Consider the following 26,076-nt stretch of genomic DNA (forward strand, 5'->3'; position numbering starts at 1 on the left):
CACCCTCATATCAAAGAAAACTTTTGTCAAGTGTGTGTGAGCGAGAAAGACAGTGGATATTTCATCTGCAGAGGGTTACAGGCGCCCATACTGTATGTAACAGCAATTTTTCATTCTAGGGGAAGTGTATTCTGCCTGCAGAAAGATAGTGATCTATTTCCCCTCCTATAATCCCCTTTTCTCTCCCATTTTTGTTCTTTAGAGGGTATCAACCAGGGTAAGGAGGGGGGAGAGGTGACATAAAGAAAGAGATGGAGCAGAATAATCAAGGTTTTTCTGGCATCAGAAGCAATATCTATCCTACATCTACCGCTGCACGCTGGCACTTCTCTCACTTTTTCCCATTATTTATCTGTTTGTTTTTATCTCTTATTTATGCATCTCTAGCCTTTTGACGATGCTGCAGAGGGGCGCTCGGCCACCGTGTGCATTATTGTATTAGTATTGAACCCTTCTTGATGAATCTCCTCAGAAAATTGAAATACTGCAGAATGGGGAGATGTGGGAGCTTGAGCTTGATGCATGGAGATAGATGAAGCATCGGATGTAATAATTTATAAGGCCCCCAGCATGCACCGTGCATCTCTGCCAAAAAGGCACAGCACTGACAACGCTGAGGTTAGCGGTTCAAATCCCAAAGGGTTCTCTGGCAAAACTGACGTATACCCACTTGGAAGGGACTAATTGAACAGCTTTAAAGGCACTTTTGTAACAGCTTATCGGGATTTAACCCCAGCCTACCACCAGTAGCGTTCTTGTGGGAGCAGTGGAGTTTGTCTCATGCTTATCCATACAGTTATTTATCATTGATAGCAATACATGAATGTAGGATGTAAGAATTTCATAACTAATTCATTTGAGTCTTTAACTGTTTCCACAGTGCTCCCTTTCAGCGCTCACATTCTTGATTGCAGTTTTTGTGAAACTGACCGAGCTTGTGAGGAGTGCCAATTCATACTGCAGCCTCTCTGAATAAAGGTGAGCTGAAAGCAACACCTCTAAGCTGGTGAGGAACTGTCACGTAGATGGGGGTAATATGTAATAGTGTGAGCACATGTGAGGTGTTGCATTTGTTATTTCAGGGCAAAAACTGTGCTAGAAAAAATACCCCAAGGGTGTCAAACATAAATCCCACGGGCCAGGATTGAAGAAGGCGTACATTTTGGACTTCTCAGTTTTACAACTGTTTCCTTCTAATGAACACCTCCCCCATGGCGATTCATTTTTAATTCATAATTTCACACCAACATAAAAAAGTTTGGCATCACTGTCCTAGATCATAAACCTCCACCAGAAGCTCGTCTAGGGTGTGTTTTGTTTTTAACTATTTGTTAAATGGCCAACTTTCAGAAACTAGAAGACAAAGTCTCACATATTCATTGCATCCTAACACAAGCCCTACTGCTAACCTTAGATCAGATGCCACTGATGTGGACACTGGAAAAAAGAACATGTTGGATTTACTTAATTCAGTAGTTTTTGCTTTGGCAGCAACTTAAACAACTGAGTTAACTCAACATTCACACATTCACATTCAATAAGCCTGTGCATTTTGTGTTGATAAGGTGACTGAAACATGTTTAGATAAAGTAAGCAGAGCTCATGAAATATTTTAATCCTTCACAATTTTCTCAACAAAGTCAAAGAAACCTAAAATCTTAATGGATTTACAAAACCTCCAGTCCACCCATCCTTTTATCTTTACCAGGGTGGCACGGGGGCTGGGGCCTATCCCAGATGTGATAGGGTAAGAGACAGGGTACTCCCTGGACAGGTCTCCAGGGCTAACACGCAGAGACAACCAACTCATGGGTAATTTATAATCACCAGTTAACCTAACCCCAATAAGTGCATGACTTTTAACTGTGGGAGGAAACCATAACACCCTGGGAGAACCCACTGCCAACTAGTCAGATTATGGATTTGAACCCTTCTTGCTGTGAGGCAGTAGTGCTAACCACCACGCCTCCAAGCTGTCAATCCACTTACTTAACAAAAGTAGGACAGCTATGATTACACAGCTTGAATTTTCTTTACATTTTGTCCTCGACAGGTTAAACCACAATAAACAGCAACAGCACACGTGTGGTGTGTGTCTCTTATAACTCCAGTGATTTTCCTGCAGTTTCAAATCTCGTGTGATCTTGGGAATTTCCTGAGCCCAGACAACTAACCACTCTTACTAGATCGTATCATGTCATCTCAACAAGAACAAATTAAGTTGTTGAATTGCTTCATACAGATCCTACATGATTTAAATATGTTGACCATAGAAACATGAAACTATTTTGTTAAAATTACAATTTTTTTAGACTTTTGTAAATGTAACAACCACCCATTCCTTTTCTGAGTGGAGATGCTAAAAGGTTTTAAGATGCCTGGTCCTGAGCAGCTACATGCTACTGAAACAGTCACATCTGGGGCTGAAACAAGCTGCAGCTCAAGGCAAAATATACATTTTTCTTCAAAAAGATCAAAGTGCTAAAAAGCTGAAACGGAAACAAATGCAGCAAGTGACTCCAGCTTCAGTTGTCAATTTAGGCTTTTGTAGGTGTTGTGGGTACAATGATGGGACAAACTTTCTTTAAAAAACTTCCTGCTGCTGACTTCAAAGCGATGGTTTCTTTACTCCCTGTGTCTAACTCCACAAAGCATAGCCATAATGGATTGTGTATGCCGGTAAACATTTATAACGAGTTTCCATTTGTGGGCTGCTGAGTCCAGCTACTCCAACTTATTCACCATGAAGGCTTGCTCTGTGTTAACAGCAGCCGACTGCTGAGAGAAGCATGTGATCTGTCTGTGAGCCTGAGGCGGCATCGGCTGCCGGTCCTCCCCTCGCCTCATCCATCGATCCAGCGTGACTCTGCAGGAGTGAGATGAAAACCTCTCGCTATGATTTATGGGATATCATCTGCAGGAGTACCAGTGGAGCTCCTGCCTCCCAGCAGTTGATGAGGAAACTACCTGCCAGACGCAAAAACCAAGACTGGGTCCATAAACCCTCACTGGACTACTTCTGCACTGCAAAGCCTTTATTATAACCTAGTGGTCATTTTATTCCTTCAGAGGTACTAATAAATGGAAACCACAGCAGATCTTAATTCTTATGAATGTTGGACGGCTCTTTGTTTAAAAACCACTTAAAGCAGTTGAGAATGTTTTGAATTCTTCTTTAAAGGTACTTTGCAGGTAGCTTGTTCCAAACAACTTGGAAAACTCATCCCGTTTTTAAGGATTCGGCTCTCTTCTGGTTCTTCATTTAATTTCTCTAACTGACTCCATGATGGTTTGATGGACTCCGTGCATTTTTGTTTTTCTTGTTGCTAAAAATAATTACTTCCACTAAGGAGGTTATTATTTTGTAGTATCTGCATGCATGCCATCATTCTGCCTGTAAACATGATAACTTGGAGGAATTCTGAGAAAACTTGGTAGGGGTGCAGAGTGCGGTCATGTTAATCATCCATCAAAACCTGGCTTCCAGTTCAAGGTCTTCAAGGTCAACTTTATGATTTATTGGACAAAAATTGACAGAAAGCCGTATAACTTTGAAACTAGGTCTATTACAAGTGTGGTTTAAGATTTAAGATATCATGTCACATTTGACCTCTGACCTCTCCTTCAAGGTCAACAGGTTAGCCTAAAAGGTCAAGATGATAATAATGCTATACAGAGCCGTTTGAAATGAAGATTCTTACTGCCATTGTTTGTACTTTCAACATACAGGTATCCAGGAAGTGACATTAAGACATTCTAAACACATCTGACCTTTGACCTCATCTTCAAATGCAAATAAACTCATGAATTGTTAACTTTGCTTCAAATTATACTTTCTTTGATACAGGTCTATCAGGATCAGGAAATCTTATATTATAGTCTGCATCCAATGGCAGGTTACATTTGACCTCTGACCTCAATTTTACATTTTACATCTGCCTTTCTTTTAAGCTGAACCCAAAATGTGTCACATCTTTAAACAAAGTATGAGAACGAATGGCCTACTTGGAAATATACTGTAGTACAGTGTTCTATAATAAGCTCAAGCTATTTACACATCAATACCTATTACCCATTAACCCACTCCTACATAATGTCTGTGTAATCAAAGCAAATATCCGTCATACTTCCCTTATCTGACTGACTTTACTGCACCGCCAACTTAATGTTCTTTTAAATGAACAAATAAACCAAACAAATATATACAAACTAAATAATACAATATTTCCTTAACAGTAAATACCTCCAGAGAGTGCCTTGCCTTCTTGTTCTTTATCGTTCTGGCTGTATGTTTTGGGTCGTTGCCGTGCCTCCCTGAGGCCACCATGTGTTGGATAGAAATGTAGTCTCTATATTTAAATCCAAAAGATGCTGCAATGCGTCTTTTCTGTAGCAATATATACACAATAAGTTATTTAATGTGTTTAGAAAACATGAAAACCCATTCAGTGATTAGCATTTTCTGCTCAAAACTATTCATATAGTCAAAGAATGTGATATGAAATTACTAAATTAGATGAAGCTGTCTTTAATCAAATATTAAAAAGTGTCATTTTTCATTCTTTCTTTCAATTTGTTTCATTTCTTGATTTTGTTTTTTTCTAAAAGACTGACACATTCAGCAGCATGTTTATTCAGGAGTGCCATGGGATGAATGAAAGAAATGACAACACATGGCTAGCTTTGCAACTTACTAAGCACTTAAATATTAATTAAAGAGCCACGAGTACGCACCAAATGTTAGCATATTTGTTTATCTATGAACAAACACACATTCATGTCAGTGTCCCACTTTCTCCTACTTGCACCGACGGCAGCATTAAGACGTAATTCTGCCAACTTAATCCACTTAAAACCAGAGTTTTTTTAAGGATTCTGTCTTAAGGGTTGCCCTGTGAAAGGATACAAGTACAAAACTCTCAGGAGACGGAGAATTCATGTTTTAAAAGTAAGAAGAAAGACAGTGACAGACGTGGTGTGGCAAGAGAAAATGCATATAAGCTAAAAAAATCTCTAGCCCTAGTCTCCCTCTCCTTGTTTTTTATCCTCCTTTCCTCGTTTCCTTCCATCTCCTCCATTGCATGTGTAACAAATGATTTGGAAACCAAAGAGGGAGAAAAGGCAGAGGAGCAAAGACAACGGCAACCCCGGGGCTGCTAGAGATTGCTGAGGCTAGCAATGTCATGCCTGACTCGACCACAGTAAATATAACAGCAGTGATGATGGAGGACGGGCGGGGGAGGGGGTGAAGCGAGCTCATATGGATCTGCAGTTCTTTTTTTCCACACTTGGGATAAATTATGGCACGTGCACCAGGTGGGTATTTGCTGGGATAATGTCTTTCTAACCTGGACGCACCTTACAAACAGTGACCGTGTGGTACACCGACGCCGCCGGGCGCTCTGCTGATTTTTCACATTGATGAATGAAGGTCACTGTGGGGAGATGTTCAGCACCTGTGTGACATTTGCAGAAGGCGCGCTGCACGGGAGAATGTGAGCGAGTGTTTATATGTTTCAGAGTTATGACATTTCCATTTCCACATCGCACATCTCAGGGAAAAAAAAAGTGAAACCTGATGTATAATGCTCTAAATTTGCCCGCGGAGCCGTAAGTGGCAATGATGGGGTGTCGAGGGCTGAGGCTGCGGTGCTGCAGTGGAGAGGCGGAAGGAATGTTTTTGAACTGCGAGGTGGGTAAAAAAAAAGAAATTGAAAGAAGTTCTGATGGACGGGCAAAGAGGGAGACTTAAAAGTGTTGGTGAGAAAGACACACACAGACACTGTCAAGCTACATCATGGAGTATTCTTTTTTTAGCCTCAATACAGATCTTTAGCAACACTTCATTCCTCTTTGGAAAGCGTCCAGTTAGCTTTCAGGTCTTATTTTCTTTTCCAAGCAAAACCCAAAATGCTTACCACTTTGTCTCTATAAAAAGGTGTTGGGAAGCTGTGCAGCTTTTACTCGAGATATAGAAATGAAAGACAAAAATGTGAAGCACAATATCCTCGGCAAGGAGAGGAAGGGAGGTGACGGGAGTCTCCACTTTTCATGTCACACCTGCCGATGAGATGGAAATCTTTCCCCCTTATTGCTCGTACACCAAATAGTCCCTAGACTGACAAAAATGTCCACAGTTTGATCTGAGTTGAGAGAAGAAAGTCAAAGTCAAAAGTCACCTAATCCCTTTTCTCATAAAGCTGCTCCAGTCCTGGCCTTTTTGTTTTATAACACACAGAATTGGAGGTACCATAAAAACAGCAAAGTGGTAGTTGAAATGATTTTTGATTCTCCGTGGAGTTTTATATTGTTTCTTTTATATAAGTCCAACCCAGACGCAAGCATAATCCTAAAACTAACAGTCGTCATCTACATTATGTGCAAGGTTGGTATGAAATATTAGCTTAACTAATAACCTTTATACAACCACTCAGACTATCCCTGTAAAGAGTGACTGTTCACTAAGCCCCTCCTCTAAACAGATAAATCATCACTTCATCATCATTTGCTTCTTCAAATGTGTATTCAAAGCAAGTCAGAAGTTAGGTTAGACTGAAACACGAGTCTGAACTTAACACCAGGGCAAGCTAACAATACTGGAAGAGATATTTTTTGCTTTAACTGTATATCTATGGTGGTGTGGGGGGGCACAGATTATTGGCAGATGAAGGTGCTCCTCTTCACCTATAATTGGGCCTTCTTTGTGACTCTCAAGCAATGCTCAGCCAGTCCTCTGCTTAGTCTCTCGTCCTGAGGTCAAATGTCAACTCCACCGTCTCAGTGCAGCAGCTCATGAACCAGTTCTCTGCCTACTTGAGGTTCTGGTCTGAGTGGCTCTCCAGCTCGCACAAGATCACAAAGATCAAGGCTGCTGTAGCCGGCTGAAGTCCAAGAACATGAGGCTGAAGTCAACAGGACGACAGATTAATGTAAAATGGAGGACGCATGGGCTGATTATCAGCAAGCAGCTGAACTTTTGAACTATCTGGTCTTTAAGTCTGACGTCATTAGCCGTGTCTGGGCCCAAACTCCGCTGCAGGTCCATAAGTCAAATGAACACTGCGGCATCACTGAGAGTTAAAAACTGTCTAAATTCTTAATAAAATGATCAGCATTGCTGCTCTACCAGGTGTAACAATTTCGTTTGACATCCAGGCATCCATGAAAACAGAATTTATTAAATTTAACAGAGTTAGAAGTTAGCAGAGAGTTAGCTCGCTAGTTTCCGCCTAAACATAATATAGCATGTTCTGACTGAGAGATTTTTGAAACTAATTAAAACGTACAGCTCTGCTGTCACTTCCAACATAAGTCAAGACAGAAAACTAAACAACAGTGACGTTTGCAGGGTTACTGAAGTTTGGCTAGCTGCTATATAATGATGTCCTATGTGATTGCTAGCGACACAGCTATGTTAGCATAATATAAACACAGTGAAGCTGGAGGATGAACGCTAACTTTTTTCCACTTGATAAAAGTTAACGTGAGGGTTCCCGATGGTCAGGGACAAATGCAATCGCATGGCAGGATGCTGTAAACGGACCAAACTTTAGTCAGGAGAACAACGGAGATAATCCACAATACGAGGTTAGTCATTAATATACTGCTGCATGGGCTGAGCTGTACTTACATCATAAGGTTTTAAAAACTGAACTTTGAAATTAATAGTGGTAATAAAAACCGAGAGAAGCCGACAGTGAGTGTTTTTAGGGGCTTGTTGAGATTAAATACAACAAGATATAAAGCGGTAAAACATGTTAAAAACACAGCAGCCTGATGAAACGCAGAGTAGTTTGGGCCCGGAAGCAGGATTCATACGTCATCACTTAAAGACTGAATAGGTGAGGGTACTGTTGCCTAGCAAGCAATCCTGGATCTATCAGTCAGATGGAAAAAACACACAACCAAAAAAACCAAAAAGTAGTTTCTAAAATATATTTAAGAAAACATATAAATATAAAAATATATTTAACAATGGAAAAGACTGTCTTCTACATGGAGCGGCTGTTTGTGCCTGGAGCTTTACTGACTTTACTAAAGCTACAAGCTAAAAGGTGTTGGTTGCAAACACTAAAACAATCTGTAAGTTATCCTCAATCAAACAACAAACTTCACATATAATCTTCTATTTGGCAGCCAGACAAAAAGATGAGTCGGCTTTTTCTACCAAGAACCTGATGTTGCAGACTTAAAAAACACATGTACAGCAGTAACTGTGTGCCTGCTGTGTGAGCATGGAAAGCTCAACAAGAACGGTACGGTAATAGTAACTAAAGGGTTTGGAGCTTAGTGAAAAGTCCACCTATTCCCTGTGCTAAATGTTACCTATCAAAGTCCCACATCCACCAACCCTTCATTTCACCCTGTCCCCACTCACCATCCTCCGTGGGCACGTAGACATTGAGGTAGAGGCAGTCCTCGCTCTGGTTCTGGATGTAACCGGCCGCCACGTCCAGGTTGTCTGTGAACCACACGGGTAGCATTATCTCCGGCAGTACACCGTGAACATTTTGAGGGCACACAGGGGCAAAGAGGGTGGCGTTGCGGATCTCCTGCCAGGATCCCGGGGCCTCAGGTGGCTGAAAACGGCGATCGCCGATAGGCGCTGTGGCGTAGGGCACACCCAGGTACTGCTCCACAGGGCCAAGAATCTCATTGTTCAAGTCCTTCTTGATGCCTCTGAGCTTCCCATAGTTAGTGGTCACGATAGGGTGTTTAGAAGGATCCATCTTCTGGCTCGAGGCTAGACTGAAGAGCAGAATGAGGCCTAGGACGCTCATGAGGCACCAGTCTGTCATAAGGCTGAGGTGGCTTGTCCTTGACGACAAACTCCGCCGACTCTGTCTATTTATAAAGAATGGAAGGGGCTTCATGACTGAGTTCATACCGTTCAGCCACCTGCTTTTAGTCAGTTTGGGAAAACGTCTCTCTTTATGAGCAAAAGTGGATTATATCCAACAATCTGGAAGGTAAAAAACCCTTAATGACTAAAAAGGAGCTTTTTTAGAAACTCGACCAAGACTAAGGGCGCTGAATGAAGGTGAAGTGGAGGACAAGGCAGCTGCTTGGGAGAGAAGGGTCCTTTGGGCTCTGGGTGCCGGATAAAGGGGTTTGGACCTTGGAGTGGGTGCCAGGTCAGTGGTGATTCTGAGCAACGGTGATCCGAAACACTTCCCAAGCCATGGCTCTGTTGCGTTCCATACCTATTCGTCCTCAATTATCCAGATAATTGGATTGATGATGAATTCTGCAGAATGAGACAGAGAAGCAGGGGGGAGGAGGGAAGAGATTTAAGGGACGGTGATAAAGAGAGAGAGAGCGGGGGCGGGGGGAGGGAGGAAGAAAAGATAAAAGAGATTAAGCTTATCTGAAACAGAAATATATTCCATTAAATGTTGTCAGTTCAACATTTTTTCACCTTCAGCTGTTGCCAAGGGACCTTTTTTCTTTTTTTTTTCCTGAAATGAAAGATTTTCTAAATCCAGAGCCAGTGTTGTGGAGATCAAACTAACAAGGGTTCATTTTGGGAGCATTTCATGTGACGATCAACGTGTTTCACTTCACGTCGTTACATCACAAGGCTGAAAATGTTTCTCTCCAACATGGACGGAAGAACAAAAACAAACACAATGACACAAATGCAATTTCTGACATCATGTTTTTACTTCCTCTGGCGTTTGCAACATAATCCCATATATGCTCCTTGCTGCGTGCACATTTCTACATGGTAAATATGGCCTGCATTTGTATAGCGCTTTTCTAGTCCATAGGACCCCAAAGCGCTTTACACTACATTCAGTCATCCACCCATTCACACACACATTCACACACTGGTGATACATTGTAGCCACAGCTGCCCTGGGGCGCACTGACAGAGGCGAGGCTGCCGGACACAGGCGCCACCGGGCCCTCTGACCACCACCAGTAGGCAAACACAGGGTTAGTATCTTGCCCAAGGATATTTGGCATGCAGCCAGGATGCAGCCTGGGATCGAACCACCGACCTTCTGATTAGTGGCTGACCTGCTCTGCAACCTGAGCTACAGCCACCCCATGTCTCTCTATTCATTATGTATGAAAATCCTGCTGTCCCAGTGCGACTTGCATGAGGGCACGATCCCTCCTGGCGGCCCGAGCTCAACCTGGCAGCTAGCACGCACGCATCTCTGCCGAGTTTCCACCGAACAACGCTGCCAGCGATGCCTCAATATTTCTATTAAATTCCTCGAGGCTTCAGAGGTTCTCGTGGAGGCAACACTACAGACAGTACAGTAGACAGCGTTGGTGGACGAGTAGAAGCTGGAGATTAGGGCGAGCCTTTCACTGCCCAGTAAGGTCAAATGTCAATAATGTGCGCCTGTAAGCAGCTTAGAACAGCCCAGCTGGGGCGCTCTCTGGCTATACGCAGAACACAGAGACACACTCGTAGCATTAACTGAGCCACACATGAATGAAAGCCCACATTGTGCACAGCCATTCATGTAATCTACAGCGGAAATGTGCAAATCCTCATCTAACAGATCCAGAGTCAGGAAATGCATGAGGCGAGGAGGAGATTAGGCTGCCGTTGCGTTGTTGCGTGGTGTTATGTAACGGTGCGGGACACACAAGGCCCGGCAGTAAGTAACGCTGGGAGTACAGTGAGATATCTCCTCAGTGTTAGCGCACTCTTTTTCACTCTTATCGCATTTTTTTTCCACACTCTCCCCTTTGCTTTATCGCCCTACCGTAATTGTCCCCTTTAAAGGCATCATTAAGGATATTATTGCATCGCCTGTACCCACCTCTGTTTTTGTTTTCTCCCCCCCCCCACTCCCCCTTTCTCTCACACTGCCAATAAAGCCATTTAAAATGTAAAAGTATGGGATTTAAGAGGCTTGAGGCAAGACGGCAGATAATTAGAGTCTATAGGCTGATGAGCAGATAACACAAATAAGGAGGCTCATTCATGTATTAATAGTTTCTTATGTACAACAAGCTCTTGGAGAGGATATATTCGGGCTTTTGGGGAAATGCATGGTGAAAAAAAAAGTTAAAAAAGAGAGAGCAGTAATTGCGAGCGGGCCTGTAGCGCCTCTAATCTCTCCTTGTTTTTGTTTGTTCCCGCGCGTGCACACTAAATATATTGCCGCCTGCCTTTGTTCGTCTCCGAGTGGACTTTGTTGTTCTGCCCACGCCCCCCCGTGTGTGCGTCGGGGTGTGTATCTGCTCGCTGAGAAGCGGGCAGCACGACGCGCGCTCTAATTAAACCACGGAGAGTCTGGGACGAGCCCTTCACCCACACACCCAACAATCAAAAATAACCATCTACACTGCTGTTAAACTTTCATCCTCCAACGTACATAAAAGAGACGGGCGAAGAGACGAGTGTCGGAGGGGAAGGGAAAAAAAGAAAAAGGAGCAGGGATGACGAGAGAGCCAAACTGGAGATGAAAGGTGAGAATAAAGATGGAGAGGAAACAGGTCCTGTTAATGAAAAGCTTCTCTGTGGTCAGCAGAGGCCCTTCAAGAGGCCTCGAGTCAAAGTGACACAAGGAGGAGAGATTCTCAGGGACGTGATGAGCCCAGGAAGGGGGACAACTGGACTCCTTTTTGCCCAAAACTTGCACCTCGTGACACATGTATGTCAGAATTCCTGGCCAAGCTCCTGGCAGACACGAGTATGCCTGCGGGGACCGCCAGAATTTTGTGGTGCATCTGAGTGTTTAATTGCTAATTGGCTCAATTAGAGGGTTTAATTGGTCCAGCTCTGCCATGAGCAGTGGGAAAGCTTAAGTGATTGATGAAGCAGAGAAAGAGAGAATGGGGGTGGTCTGGGGAGAGGACGGTTCAGCATGTCAACAGAGCCACACACAAGATATTCATGGGAATGTGTGTCTGGAATTTTGGCGCCACTGGCGCACGCACGCTATCATACTCACAGATTTAAATGAACAGGTTCTCCCAGAATACTGTACTTCTCTGTATGCATGCAACACTATCTCACACTCACACACAGATGCACACTCATCCAAGATTCATGTCATCAGCCGAATGTTTTCCTCAACTCCCAGGAGGCAGTGAGACTGAGGGAGACTGCACAGGCCACTCCGTGGCAGACTGTCAGTGGGAAACTCATCTTCCCCTGCACTTCTTTTTCATCTCCTACTTATTTCTAATTTAAATGAGAAAGGCAAATGATGCTGCAATTCAAAAAAAGAAAAAAAAGATTTTCAATTCGAAACCAGTCTTTACCGCAAGATACTTTGTTACAGGTCTGTGTCATTCTGAATCATCGAAGATGAGCAGCACAAAAAAACATGCAAATCAATTGCATCCCAGCGTTTTCCACAGTTAAGGATTTTTCTACTGGATGCACATGTGGGCCTTTTGTTGAGCAGTAATACAGGAAGAGAAATGTCTGGCATCAAGCTCCAGAGCATGTTTTCCAGGGCTGAAAGCATGACGCCAGTGTGGAAGCTGCACTTCCTGGAGTGGCCATTTGAGGCTGGCACCAAAAGTGAGTCACTCCCCATATACTGTACTCACATGTACAAATGGCCTATTAAAAAGCATGTTTACAACCTGTTAGGAAAAACGTGTTTGTGGTGTTGATGGTGAAATTATATGACAAAATATGGCCATAAATAACTGTGCTGCACACACTAACACTCAATAAGACACCCTATCATCCAAATGTGGTTCCTTCTGGTTCTTGAAAATGAAGATGGTGACAGGTAATCCTAACCCTAACGACAAGTCTTCAAAATATGGACTCCTGACACCAGCAAACGGCAGCATAGTGTCCATCTTTGCCACACAGTCTGTGATTACAACCTTCCAGCCTCACTGCGACCTTTACACCACTGTGCCACACATTCATCAACTGAGCAGGCTTGAGCAAATCAGGATCACAGCTATTGGAAAGATCCGGCCACTCAAACACTTTCATTTGACCTATACGTCTGTAAGTGATATCATTTTGCTGCTTAATCTGTTGATGTGAAATGATGCCTGCCTGGTACGAGGTTCAAATAGATGTAGTTGTCATTAGGCCAACAGCTATAACAATAACAAATATCACCATTACTCCGTGCAGTCGATATCACTTCGGCTACAAAAGAAATGAATGCCTCAAAGAAGAGAAAACTGAGCAGTGAACGGTGAGCATATATGCATATAATGGACGACTAAATGCTTCTAAGCAAGGTGGAGAAGAAAGCGGAGTGACTGATCTGACAGGAGCAGCTGCCGAGGAGAATATCAGATAGATATTATCCAACATCTAAGCTAAAAGAACTTAAAAGGAAAAGGAAAAAAACAACAGCTAACGTCTCAACTGGCACACTTAGAAAGCAATGAACGATGCAGATGTAAGAAAACTATTTAAATGTGTTTATAAGACGACAAATCACAGGAACAAACTGACAAGTCAAGAATGTATGTTCACTAAAGATTAAAGAAATGTGAAATATCCCGTATAACAGAGCATCTGATATTTGGATTGGTTATTGGTCCATACCTAGACAGCTGATCGTTGACAGCAGTCCCATCCATAGGAACTATCTTTATAATTCAATTCTATGTTATTCTGTTTTACAGTTAGCAGATTGGAGGTATTCCACAAGTGGGACACCTAGAAAATCTTTATTTTTATGTTTGGATTAGTTTTTGTTTGTTTGTTTGTTTTTTTAACAGAACACCAACTTTTTTCAATTCAATTCAAGTCTATTTGTATTGTAAGGTAACAACCCTATACAATAATGCAATAATACGATGTTCAGTTGAGCTGAAACAACTGACACAGATTGAGAAAAAATTTTTCCTTGTAGATTTTTTCCTCACTGCTTCCTCACTTTCAACTCCCCCATGGTGGTTCCCACGCCTGGATGAGAAAGGAGGAGGGTTGGCTGGCAACCCTATCCCACAAAACCCAAAAATATTGACAAGAGAACATCAAGGAAGCTTGAATTTGGAAAAACGACCTTCAACCCAAGGCCCAAAGCACGCCATTCAGTAAAAGTCAGGAGTTTTTGGAAACTACAGGACCAAAAATCCTTCCTCCAACCAGGATTAAAATACATGGAAAGTCCAAACCATGTATCAAACTGGAAGGGCTTACTAAATTGCTAAAGCAATGGAAAATTACAGCCTTGCATTAATAGGGACCAGCGAGACTAGGTGCATTCAATCAGGACAGAGCAGAACAGGGGTGGGCAACTCCAGGCCTCGAGAGCCGGTGTCCTGCAGGTTTTAGATGTGTCCTTGATCCAACGCAGCTTATTTAAATGGCTAAATTACCTCCTCAAGATGTCTGGAAGTTCTCCAGAGGCCTGGTAATGAACTGATCATTTGATTCAGGTGTGCTGACCCAGGGTGAGATCTAAAACCTGCAGGACACCGGCTCTCAAGGCCTGGAGTTCCCCACCCCTGGAATAGACTGATAAGTAATGAGACATGAAGAAGATGATGCCTCTCGCATGGAAGTAGTTGTGCTAATATTATCTAAAAGTAGAGAAAGGCACTACTAAGTTGGAAGGTTCATGGTGCATGGCTCATTACAGCAACATTCTGATTAAACAAGACCAAGATCAAGATGCATGACCTGTGGGAAAAAGCGAATAAAAGATCTGTAAAGAAAGAGATAGGAAGAAAAAGATGGAGGTGGATAGCCCATACACTGAGGAAACCAGGCAACACCATCACCAGACAAGACCTGATGTGGAACCGAAGGCAGGACAAGGAATAGATGGCAAAAAGGTGCAAAAACAGGAAAGCTATGGATCGGAAGAAATGAAGGCATAAGTGACGTGAAAGCGCCACGAAGACGACAAGAACTGTGAGGTCAGATGATGATTCTCGATGATACTGTGTGAGTGCCATCAATCGTCTATTGAGGTTGCAGCAGGAACGCTGTTCAACACCATTCAACAGAACGCTCAATTAACTTTGCCTTTGTCCTGAGAGAGAACTTAATTTCCACCAGGTATTTATACAAGGGTAGGTGTATTTTGCAATGGTTGGAAAAAGTCAATCATCTGTGAGGTAGCTAGCAACAAATGCATCACCGCTTTAAGAAAAATATCCCCCCGATGAGGACAGAAGAAAGAGTAAAACAAATAAAGCCTCTCCATGTGAAAGAAGTGATCTTTCTTTTCAGTAACAGAAAGTTCTGTGAGCCACCACCCCACCTTCCTTCCATGACTAATGACTGTGAGGTGGTGTTTTGAAGCAAGTGAAGTCTTGGATTTAGTGTAGAAATAGTTCCAATACAAGACTAAAAGCCATGATCTGAAAATCTGTCATTGACAAAACTAATAAAGACTCTGCACAGACAATTAGATTTTATCCGATTTTGCAAGTGTTCTTTTTATTGTTTTGTTCTCTCCAACATGTTTGAACAATTTTCTCTCTGACTAATTACTATAAGTCTCAGCGGGGATCGCATTCCACAAACTGTGTTTTATTTTGCCTATCTCTGCTTCAAAACTGACACCACACTTTGATGTTGGTGCCATGAGGGGTGGGGGAGTTGCTTCGCTGCACACATTCAGGGAAGAATTACTTAAGTGCTTATGTTTTCAACAGCAAGTCTACTTTTGTTATCTTTAATTACAGGGAGGAGTGTTCAGCACCACTTTTATGACAGAGACTTCCCCCAATTAACCTGCTGTTAATCTTCCACGTGTAGGTCATGTCTCTGCTCGTGGAGACTGAAGCGCGATCAGTAAGTGTGATTGAAATTACACCACGCTTAACAGGAATAAATTGTTCTCCTTTACAGTTTCTAAAGCAGGGTGAAGAATTGATTAAGATTAGTCATGGATGTAACTGACTCATCTACACATCAAAAAGGAAATGTTTGTGTGTACTCGATCTGTGTATACGTTGTTCCTCATGAATTATTTAATCATTATATAGCTTTTGATCATTTGAGAACAAATGTCTGATGAGGGTGTGTGGCATGGTGGTTAGCACTGTTGCTTCACTTTCACCATCAGTTCAATTCCACCATCAGGCCAGGACCTTTCTGTGTGGAGTTTAAGTGGGTTCTCTCCGGGTACTCTGGCTTCCTCCCACAGTCCCAAGACATGCAGTTAGTCAGGATACGTTAATTGGAAACACTAAATTGCTGATAGGTGTGAATGTGGGAGTGAATGTGAGTGCGATTGGCTCCTACTATGTATTAGTCCTGTGACAGACTGGCGACCTGTCCAGGGTGTATCCTCTCACCCTAAGACAGCTGGGATAGTCTCCAGTGCCCCCCGCGACCAAGAAAAGGATAAGCGGAAGCAAATCGATGGATGTCTGATGAGATCTAAAATTGTTCAAGTAACCAGCCAAACAAGGACAAGAGACTATCTAGGTTTAATCCAAAATATGGTAGAGACAAACAGAAGGGCAATCCAAAGATTGCCAGAGGAACCACGATCAAATAAAAGCATCAAGCACCATCGGCGCAATTCATAAATACCAATACCAAAACGATGCTTTTAGATAACTAAACTTGCCAACAAAAATGTAAAACTTTTAATTTTCATTCAAATATATCAAAGTTCCTAAATTACTTTTGTGAGATTATTATACTATCTTAAGCCACCTTATACTTCTAATCAAAGAACTGTTGAATCATTATATGGCTATAGGCCACATTATGCCTTGGATTAATCATTACACTGTTTTATGATGCATTATACTGCTGAGTTATAAGAAATGCTGTTTGTTTAGAATCATGGCCTTCCTTTTCTGATTACAAAGAGAACAGAACATACCGTAGAGGTTTTCTGCTCCATCTCATCAAGAGGAAATAAAACAGGAAATCAAGGCTGTCACTTAGGCGCCGTAAGAGAGAAAGAATGTGGATTCTTAGTGTGGAGGGAGGCCGAAGCTATAAGAATGTGAGAAACGGTCAGACACTTCGTGATCTGGTAGACACCCTCCTGTCCACATCTCCCATCTGGACGTTTATGCTCAAAGTGTTGTATGGAATAAGGAGATTTGTATGGAATAAAGAGATTGTTGATTAAGCATTTGTACACCGAGTGTTGTTCTTCCTTCAGCCCGAAGATCAAACAATTGGGATATTTAACAAGACATCAACATTCATATCAGAACTTTAGCTAAATAAAACAGCCTTATGAACAAGAACAAACCTTAAAAAAAACTGAACCAAAACAGGTCCACAAGATTAGCAGCAAAACTATTTAACCCTTTACACATAAGTGTATTTGAAAAATAAAGCTTTCATTGGACTCTACCAAATGCTGTTAAAAGTACAGTCTTACTCTTTGCATAGGAATGAAGAGGGTAAATAAGAGCTAGGTGCTGCTACTCAATGCACTTTATTAATTGATTATGAGCAAATGTGAGCACCTTTTATGCCAGTTTGTTAACACAATGCTGCAATCTTCCCAGTAGTGGATATCCCAGCAATTTAATCTCAGATCTGACTATGCAATCCTCAGACAGTTAGCAAAAAATCCAAGAGCTACATCTCAGACTCTACAGACCTCAGTTAGTATTTAAATATTGGAGTTCATGAGAGTACGATGAGAAAAAGTCTAAACAAGTTGAATCTGAACAAACCGGAAGACTTCTGGACTAATGTGCTTTGGATAAACGAGCCCAAAGTGGAGATCGTCGGCCGTAATAAATGTTTGTGTTTGGCCACACGGAAACACAGCATATCAGGGCAAACAAACACGTCATATGAACATTTAAGCACGTTGGTGGAAGGATGGTAATTTGGGCTTGTTTTGTGGCCACAGGACTTGGGCACCTTGCACTCAATGAGTCGAAAATTGGATCATGCAACAAAACAACGGCTGAAAAAGAAAAGAATCAAGGTGTTGCAATGGCCCATTGAAACCTCCGCCTGACAGGAATGCTGTGGAGGAACCCTAAGAGAACTATGCATAAACGAATGATTGCAAACATCTATGAACGGAATCAACGTTTGAAAGAAGAGTGGGCCAGAATTCATGCACGGTGATGCGAGAGACTTCTTGGGTCTGAGAAATGTAATTATGAGATGGTCAGTAAAAGGCTCTGTGTGGACGTCGCCCTTCAGGACTTCAAAAAATAGAAATGACTGCTTATGGCTGATGTCTGCAGTTGTCTTTGTCCGCAATCAACTATAATCACTGCTTTCAGCATCCAGTGCCTTTGACCAGTTTCTGATGCAGACACTATCCAGTCCACAATATTTCTCCTTCTAGGAAGCTTCTCTAATTCTCCTGCTTTGTTAAATCTAGAGACCACAGCCTCACAATCACATCCATCACCGTTTTGCCACATACCTTACCAAGCACAATCCAAATCCCATTAAAACCAATTCCACCCAATTCTACTCGAATACAGCTGCAGAATCGCCCACCACTGCCTTCCCTGTAATTGCCTACCAACTCTAGCTCCGTGTTGTGTTTCCAGTCAGTCTGTCAGTACACTCACCAGACTCAACTTAATGACAGATAATAAACCGACTTTGCTGTGCCAAGGGTACTGGCTATTAGCTGGAATTCAGGGAGTGAAGTTTTTGTAAGAGGTCAAAAGGAGTCACTGTTTTAAAATTGTTTTGTGGTTATAAAGAAAAAATATGAAGTGACTGGGAGAGAAATGGAGACAAATCAAAGTAGGCCTATAACACACAAATGAAAAATCGCATACACTACATTTACCTTGTCAATGTGCAGCCAAGTCAAGCCCACGCACACAAATGCATCGCGCTCGTTATCATGTCAACCCTGACAGCCTCTGAATCAGCACAACTCATTTGTTTTCACATTTGCTAATTAACACATCAAGGCTGTGACAGGAAAATTGGATATTGAAACGCCAATGTATCCCTGTGACTGTGTGCATGGGTATAATACACGGTTATCAGTGCATATACCTTGAGAAAAAAACATATGCTGCTGTTTGTAGTTTATCTGTGTATCTGCAGCCCTGGTGTGTGTTTTATCTGCACCATGCGAGTTTGACGTGTTGATTGCAAGGTAATTGCGAGGGCACGGTAGAGTGGATGCTGAGTGGCTGAACAGAAAAGTGCCGTTTCATCTCAGCAGATGCCACATTAATACCAATAGATGGGGTGGACATGTATGTGTGTTTCTGTATGTTTGCCATCCTGCTGACAGCCTTTCTGTGAGCTCCTTAATGGCAAAACCCGAATGGCAGGTAAGCGTTTGCTCACACTTCTTCCTGTCAATCCCTTATCATTTTTTTATTACCTTCCTTTCTCCCAAAAAGAATCAAATTCAAAGCACGCTGTAAGCTAAGAGTGTTAAGCACACTGATCAACTAAATTAACAGCAGCTAAATGGGAAAACTATTACAGCAAACAAGGAAATGATTTTTTTTTTCAGCTCATGGAGACGCCAAGGCTTTGATGTCTACATAAAACAGTAAAGTTGTTTTTCTTCTGCCATGCTCACCATTCCTCACATGATGCTGGTGGAACTAGACAATCATTCCATCATGCAGGTGATCTTTCTGCTAATCAATGAATAAGTCAATAAAATGAAACAACTATTCGCTAAATCCACGTTTAGGTTCAAATGTTGGCTTTAAATAAAGAAAACCAGATTATTCTCATCTATTTGGATCTTTAAACACTCTTTCACCAGTGTAACCAGACGTTAACCACCATAGCTGATAATGACTGGCTAGCTCACGCAACATGATTGTCATGGCTGATTAGCACTTTCCAAAGATGCTTCACAGCATGTGTGCATGCATAATGCTTACACCAGCAACAAAGATTTGTGGATTTACATTACATTGCAAAACCAAAAATATTTTCTTATAAACTAAAGAAACCAGTTTACTGTTTTAATTCAATGTTTCTAGCTTAAAACAATGTTCATTGTCCTTCCTCCCCACCGTATACTCTTTATTTACTTCCTACAGAGACTAGGCTTGTCTGACAGTGGGGGGAAAAAATGGGCTGATAGACTGCCAACTGCAAAACAATGGGAGGATGCGGTTAAGATGAAAGAAAGGAGGGCTAGACAGAGGAGGTAGCGAGTGTGTGGGCTGATGGTAAACTTGTTGACAGTAAATGTATGCACAAATGCATCCGTGGTGGGCAGAAAAGTGTGCATCTGTGAAGGAGGGGGTGTCAGGGATGCAGACCAGTGAAGCGCAAAATTGGAAACAATGTGTCTGCAAGAGTTAAAAGCAAATATTTACAGGGCTTTTAATTTGCATCGGGAGCACCGAGTTTCCGGCGTGGGTCAGCGCGTCTACGGTGGAGCCAGCGAACACAGAGGGGCATGGCTGGTAATTAGACAGACAGTGGTAGATTAACCACAGGCTGGGAGCTCAACCTCGCAGCCACACACACTTTCACGAGCTATCTGCGGCAGCCCCATCATTTAGTCTGGCTCGTCCACTAAAATACTCTGGATGTTTTCCTCTCGCCCAGAGAGGATGAGTGTATCGAGCTTTGACGAGTGTACCTTATTCTCCACAATTTTTCAAGCACATGAACTTGTAGGGAGTCACTGCCCTGCCGTCTTGCTCTGATTACTTGCTGCTCCCTCTCCCTCTGTCGCCTTAATAAATCACCAGCTATAAATCTACCCCTCCCCTTGCTTAAGGACAGCTCCTGAGCCGCTCAATTCCCCCTGCTGGCTCTCCAATCCAGGAGAGGCAGAGGACGATGTGGTCCTGCCCCTGGGGGAAGAGCTCATCTGTAGGCTGGAGGACACGGCTGGAGCTCAGCAAAACGTCAGAGCGAGGGGGAGACATAGTAGTTGGCTAAGGGTGCCACCATTAAACGCGTACCCTATATCATAAATATTTTACCGTCCACTAAGTGGTTTTGACCTTGGATTGGAGTGCTGTAGGTTATACCACAGTATGGGAGAAACATGACCAGAGTTTTAAAAGTTTTAAAAGTTAGTGGTAATTAAACTGGGCTGAAATGGGTCTTCTTAAAAGCGCTTGTGTACGTGACTAAAAACCTACCACATACCACCGTTGGACACCGCACTCTACAAGTAGTAGAGCACCATCAAACATTTCTATGTGCATTATTCATGAGAAGGTCTGATGTGAGCAGAAGTTAATAAATACATTTATAATAAAGTGATTTTATTCAAAAAAAACCTCATTTTATATAAAAAATGCTTTCGAAATAACTGCAGCAATAAAACTTTAAAGGCTCACAAACTCTCCTCCATCAATTTCTTTTTTACAGTGACGTGGTCGGTAAAGGTCTAGTCACGTCAACATTTAAAATATTAACATTTTTCCATCCCTCAGTGGAAATGACTGATTACAGATTCTCTCTTAAGATAGAAGTGAATCTGTGAAGTTCAACTTTGATTAATTTTGACACCCCCTGTCATCCTCTCTTGACAGTTTTAACCTTTGACCAGAGGGAGAGCCAAAGTGTCAAAAACTAAAAAGGTTATACAAGCTTTTTATCCGCTAGTGTAAATACATCTTTGCTATGTGAAATTATCACATTAGGTCCTAAGTAAATAAATTACACATTTCAGGAAATTCGTCATACAGTAAAAATGGAGTAAACAGCATCACAGAGAAAAGTAAAAATCTTCACAAAACCTGTTTTCTCTGATTAGCATCAACACGAATGCAACAGCAGTGTTAGCTAACACTGCTAACATTGCTGCAACAGCAATGTTAGCAGTTTGTTAGCAGTAACATCACTTCAACAAGCTTGTCCCTTCGTCACAAACTTTAGCAGATGGTTAACATTAATATGGAAAGCAAAACATGGCGGCAAGGGTGTGATATTTAAATTCCAATCTGGGAACCTTTTGGCTAGCTTGCTAACTTAGCATCTGTTGGAAATAGCCACATTTTAGGGTTTTTGATATATCATTTGACCCTATATTGCTTCCTCTGGCAAAACGAATAAAAACAGTTCTTTGATGAAGGAAAAAAAAAATTATATAAAAGGGAAACTTGGGTCAGTGAAACCCTTTACACATGTCCCTTAAAAGGGCATTTGGATAAACTGCATGAGCAATTAATTTTTAACTTGGTGAGGGCGATGCCAGCACAGTTTATGAGAAAAAAATATGTTGCTAAAGAGAAATGAAAGGTAAAGCAACAGAGGCAGGATGGTACAAAGTACCGTTCCCCAAACAAAGCTAAAGCTGATGAATGTCAGCTGTAGCTTCCAGCTGCTCACTTGACAAGCAGAAAAGCACTTGGACTTTGTTTACAGTCTGACAGGGACTTGAGACCTGGGACAGATAAAAGTTTTCCATTAAAATATTGACTTAGAGGATTAGGCAGGTAGAAGAAGTTGTGCAAATTGAAATAAACCTGCAATTTTCCAACTGAGAACCCATCGTGGCTCTAGAGAAAAGAGATATTAAGCTGTCAACAGACTAATGAAATGCTTAATCTGAATTTGTAGGGTGTAATGCAGCATACATGGATTATGCTGTTAAATTCATACTTACTTCTAATGCGATCCATCTTCCAGAAGTTATTTTGGTTATTCGGTGATATAAAAAATGACTGGGGCATTTATGAAATGATTGAAAAAAGAGAAAACTAAACTTAGGAGGGGCTATGGGACTTATTTCCAGAAGTACTCCAAATTTTTAATTGCCACAGAAGCCGTTAATACACTGCTCTCTACCACAAACACTTGCAAATCAAATAACATGTCTACAAAAACCAAAGTCAGAAGAGAATATAACCCACTTATTAAAGCGATGTCACTTTAATGGTTTAAAGTTTTCTCCACTTGCAAATAGCAAGTCAAATTATGAAATGAAGCAGGTTTGCACAGTGATACTGCTCGGTGTGTGGGCAGAAAATACTTAGTGTAAGTAAGTACATTTTAAAAACACGCACAAATTAAGTTAAATCTAATAATCCCGGGTAAATGTGAATAAAATGGAAAGCAAAACAATTACATTTTATTAATGTAATTGTGCAGCTATAAAAACATAAAAAGCGGACTTAGGTTTGAATATTTTAGCATCATACAGATGCAATAAGTTGTCGGGTGCAGAAAGCACACAATACTGTGTGAATGGAAATAGGCCCCTTAAGTAGACATAACTGGGGTAAAGTGTATGTTAATGGGTATTCTTGTATTGTAAGCAGTAAAAACAAAAGGTAGAGATTACAGCGTGCGTGTCGCGCTGTATAAGCCGTTTTATTACAGCAGGAAGTGTAGCACTGCAGCTACATTCACATTACAGATTCTCGGCCCTGAGACCGTTATTAAAGCAGGACTGAAGCGGCCAGATGAGGACATGAAACTGAGATATTAAGTCACACTCATTTGACTCGTAATGACCGTTGAGTGAGAGCGATACGCATGCCGCCGAACGCCACAGAGAGCGTGAGACAGAGCGGAAGAGGGAGGCTTTGGAGAGCTGCCATCCTGATCTAGTTGTCCCTGACAGATGGCCGGTGAGACACACGAGCAGCTGATGCGTATGACTGTCTGCTTCCCAAAGAGGGTGCAACAACAATCGACACCTCCCTCACTACCTGTTCCTCCACCTGGTCTATTTTGGTCTTTAATTAATTCAATTTATTGCAGTGCAGGAGTTTGTTGATGCAGGTTTCTAAAGCCAAGGAGAGGGTGAGGGATAAATATCAAAAGAAAGGGCACGCGGAGAATGAGCCTTAGATGATAATCAGCTTTATTAATAACAAGCTGCAGCATCTAAACACTTCTGCCTCTCTCTCCCAAATCTTTCCCCCTCTTCTCCTCTCCTCTCCTGGCTATTAATATGAGCAATGAATATTCATCTAAGGCTTCAATCTATAGCTGAGCTCATGTGGAAAAACTGTTTGTTTTATAACTGCAGGAGGAATATTTGCTCATAAATATGCTTTACATGATCAGCACAATAATATTGCTTTTTTATGCATATGGTATTCTTGACATGTTGCGTGCTCAAGCAGCTGCATGAATAACTGATTGAAAAACAACAAGCTCTCCTAATGAACACATTCAGACTGCGACACAAAGAGGCCAGAACACACAGAGATCCATAATGTGATTGCTGATGTATAGATTTTCTCGCACACCCCATCTGTTATTGTTACCACGCCTGTCAATATTTCTCTTCTTTGCCCGTCACAAATGCGGGTTTTTATAAAATAAAAAAAAATAGCGTCAGATGTGTCTTTAGAGATTCTTGGTTCTTTTGGAAACAAAACGGCTCCTTATTCCTGACAGAAGTCAACAAAACGTTCTCATTTCGAGTGCGTACCCGCCAATTATGTCAGCTGAAACGAGTAGCTGTTACTAAAAGACTTTATCACTGTTGCCAGATCAAGCGGTTCTCTGGCATTACAAAAACTTCCAATAAATCCAGTCCAAATAATCAGATTTTCCTCCAAACAGAAATGAGCGGAATCTTTTTAAAATCATAAATGGCTGACCGATAAAAATGAAATGTCACTTTGAAGATTTTCTTTTGTTAAATTGTTCAAACTGTGGGGTTTATTGTCTGTTTTTAGGCTGCCTATTCCTGCGTTAATGACGATCACATGCTGTTGTACTGATCATTGTTCTTTTTCACTTGGAAACAGGAAAAATATTTAAAAGAAAAAAATCAAACTGTTACAATGTTTCAGATTTTACAGCCTAGGGTGGAACTAGAACTATTGCCCAAGACTATTTGGCACACAGACTGGAGCAGCCAGGAAATGAACCAGTAGATGACCTGCTCTACCTGAGCTACCTCCTTAACTACAGACACCCTAGTTTATACCAAGAATACCATGACTCTGCCCAGTGGCAGCATTCCTAACCTGTTGCATCACCTTTGGTCTGGACACTGTGGAATAGCGTTAGCACTCCAGTGCCCAGAGGAGAGTCCACAGACAAACTTGAAAGGGAAACCAGTCAAATTCAAGTCAGCTACATATATATATATATATATATATATATATATATATATATATATATATATATATATATATATATATGTTTTGCTGTTTTCTGGGGAGACATGTGAAACTTTTCATTCCCACCTCACATGGTAACAAGTTTAAGGACAAACATACTAGCGTGCAAGGTGAAGGTGCCGTACTTTTCATCAATGTCGACCTCACCAATCTCCCAGGTGAGATATCAGGCTTTATATGCAAGGCTCTACCACAAAGGAAATTATATAGATGTGGGTATGACAAGGAGAAAAATCTCCTCCAATGTGCTAATAAAGTGCAAAAAATGTCCAAAAAGGCAAGAATCATTCTTACATTTAGCCTTTGGAGGAACTCTGGACTAAATTAGTCAACTAAACATGTCACGTGTGCAGACATGATAATATCCATGTTACATACTTTTACTTTTAGTTCACCCTGATCCAAAAACAGAACCTGAAACTAAAGCTTGTCATGCCATTTCCTGTTGGACCATCCAGGCTTGGGGTGTATTTATCTAGGCTGCATGTGAGTAGCTGGTGGAGGAAGTCTGGGACTGAATACCTGCAGCTCTGAATGACAGAATAAGGTTTGCTGATTTGGACTGGCAGCCGCAAACAGAGAGACTTGCGGCATCTCTTCAGCTACTGTGGGGTTCGCTGGCGAAACGAGCTCTTGCAAAAAGTTTCACTCTGTTCTCTGCCTGCCTTCCACGCCTCCCTCCGCTGTTGCTCGCTTCTCAGCCGACACTTTTCTCCCTCTTGGAATCCATCTCAGACAGTTTGTCTTTCCCCTCTTCACCGCCTCTGCCTTTCTCTCTCTTCTAATCTGTTCCCTCCCTTTCCCTCTGCCTCTTTTCTTCATCCCTCCTCCTCCTGCCGCTACTGTACTTCAATCCGTATGTGCGAGTCTGAGACATGTTTGAGGTGTCTCGTCAGCGCGGCGGAGCACAGTGGGAAACTGAATGGCACTGCCGCCTCCCTCGTCTCGCTATCACTCGTCTCTCTTTCTATCTGTGCATCTGAGGAATCGGGAGCCTTTTGCCCCTCGGCGCCCGAGGAAATAATGAGGTGCCAACGGAGAGTCACAGCTCCACCGCTAAACAGCGAGTGCAAAAACCCAGCGAAGATTGTGGCACAAGGAAGACGAGGCCTGAGAAACTCGTTCCACTTGGTGCTCGGGGCTCGGGGGGCGAGATCACGCTCGATCCTTAGCAGC

The 26,076-nt window shown here is 42.1% G+C and overlaps 1 protein-coding gene across 3 annotated transcripts in view; it reads right to left on the bottom strand.

Annotated features, from left to right (window-relative positions):
- The window catches only part of nlgn2a (neuroligin 2a), a 243,817-nt gene that overhangs the window by 144,723 nt on the left and 73,018 nt on the right, over positions 1 to 26,076 (bottom strand). For all 3 annotated transcript variants that reach the window (XM_076881939.1, XM_076881938.1, XM_076881937.1), the window contains one exon: positions 8,378 to 9,247. In XM_076881939.1, the coding sequence (XP_076738054.1) occupies positions 8,378 to 8,885 (508 nt within the window). In that variant the 5' untranslated portion in view covers positions 8,886 to 9,247. The remainder of the gene's footprint in view (positions 1 to 8,377; positions 9,248 to 26,076) is intronic.

This window comes from Maylandia zebra, linkage group LG3 (genome assembly GCF_041146795.1).
Source record: "Maylandia zebra isolate NMK-2024a linkage group LG3, Mzebra_GT3a, whole genome shotgun sequence".
In the NCBI taxonomy this organism is placed as follows: domain Eukaryota; kingdom Metazoa; phylum Chordata; class Actinopteri; order Cichliformes; family Cichlidae; genus Maylandia; species Maylandia zebra.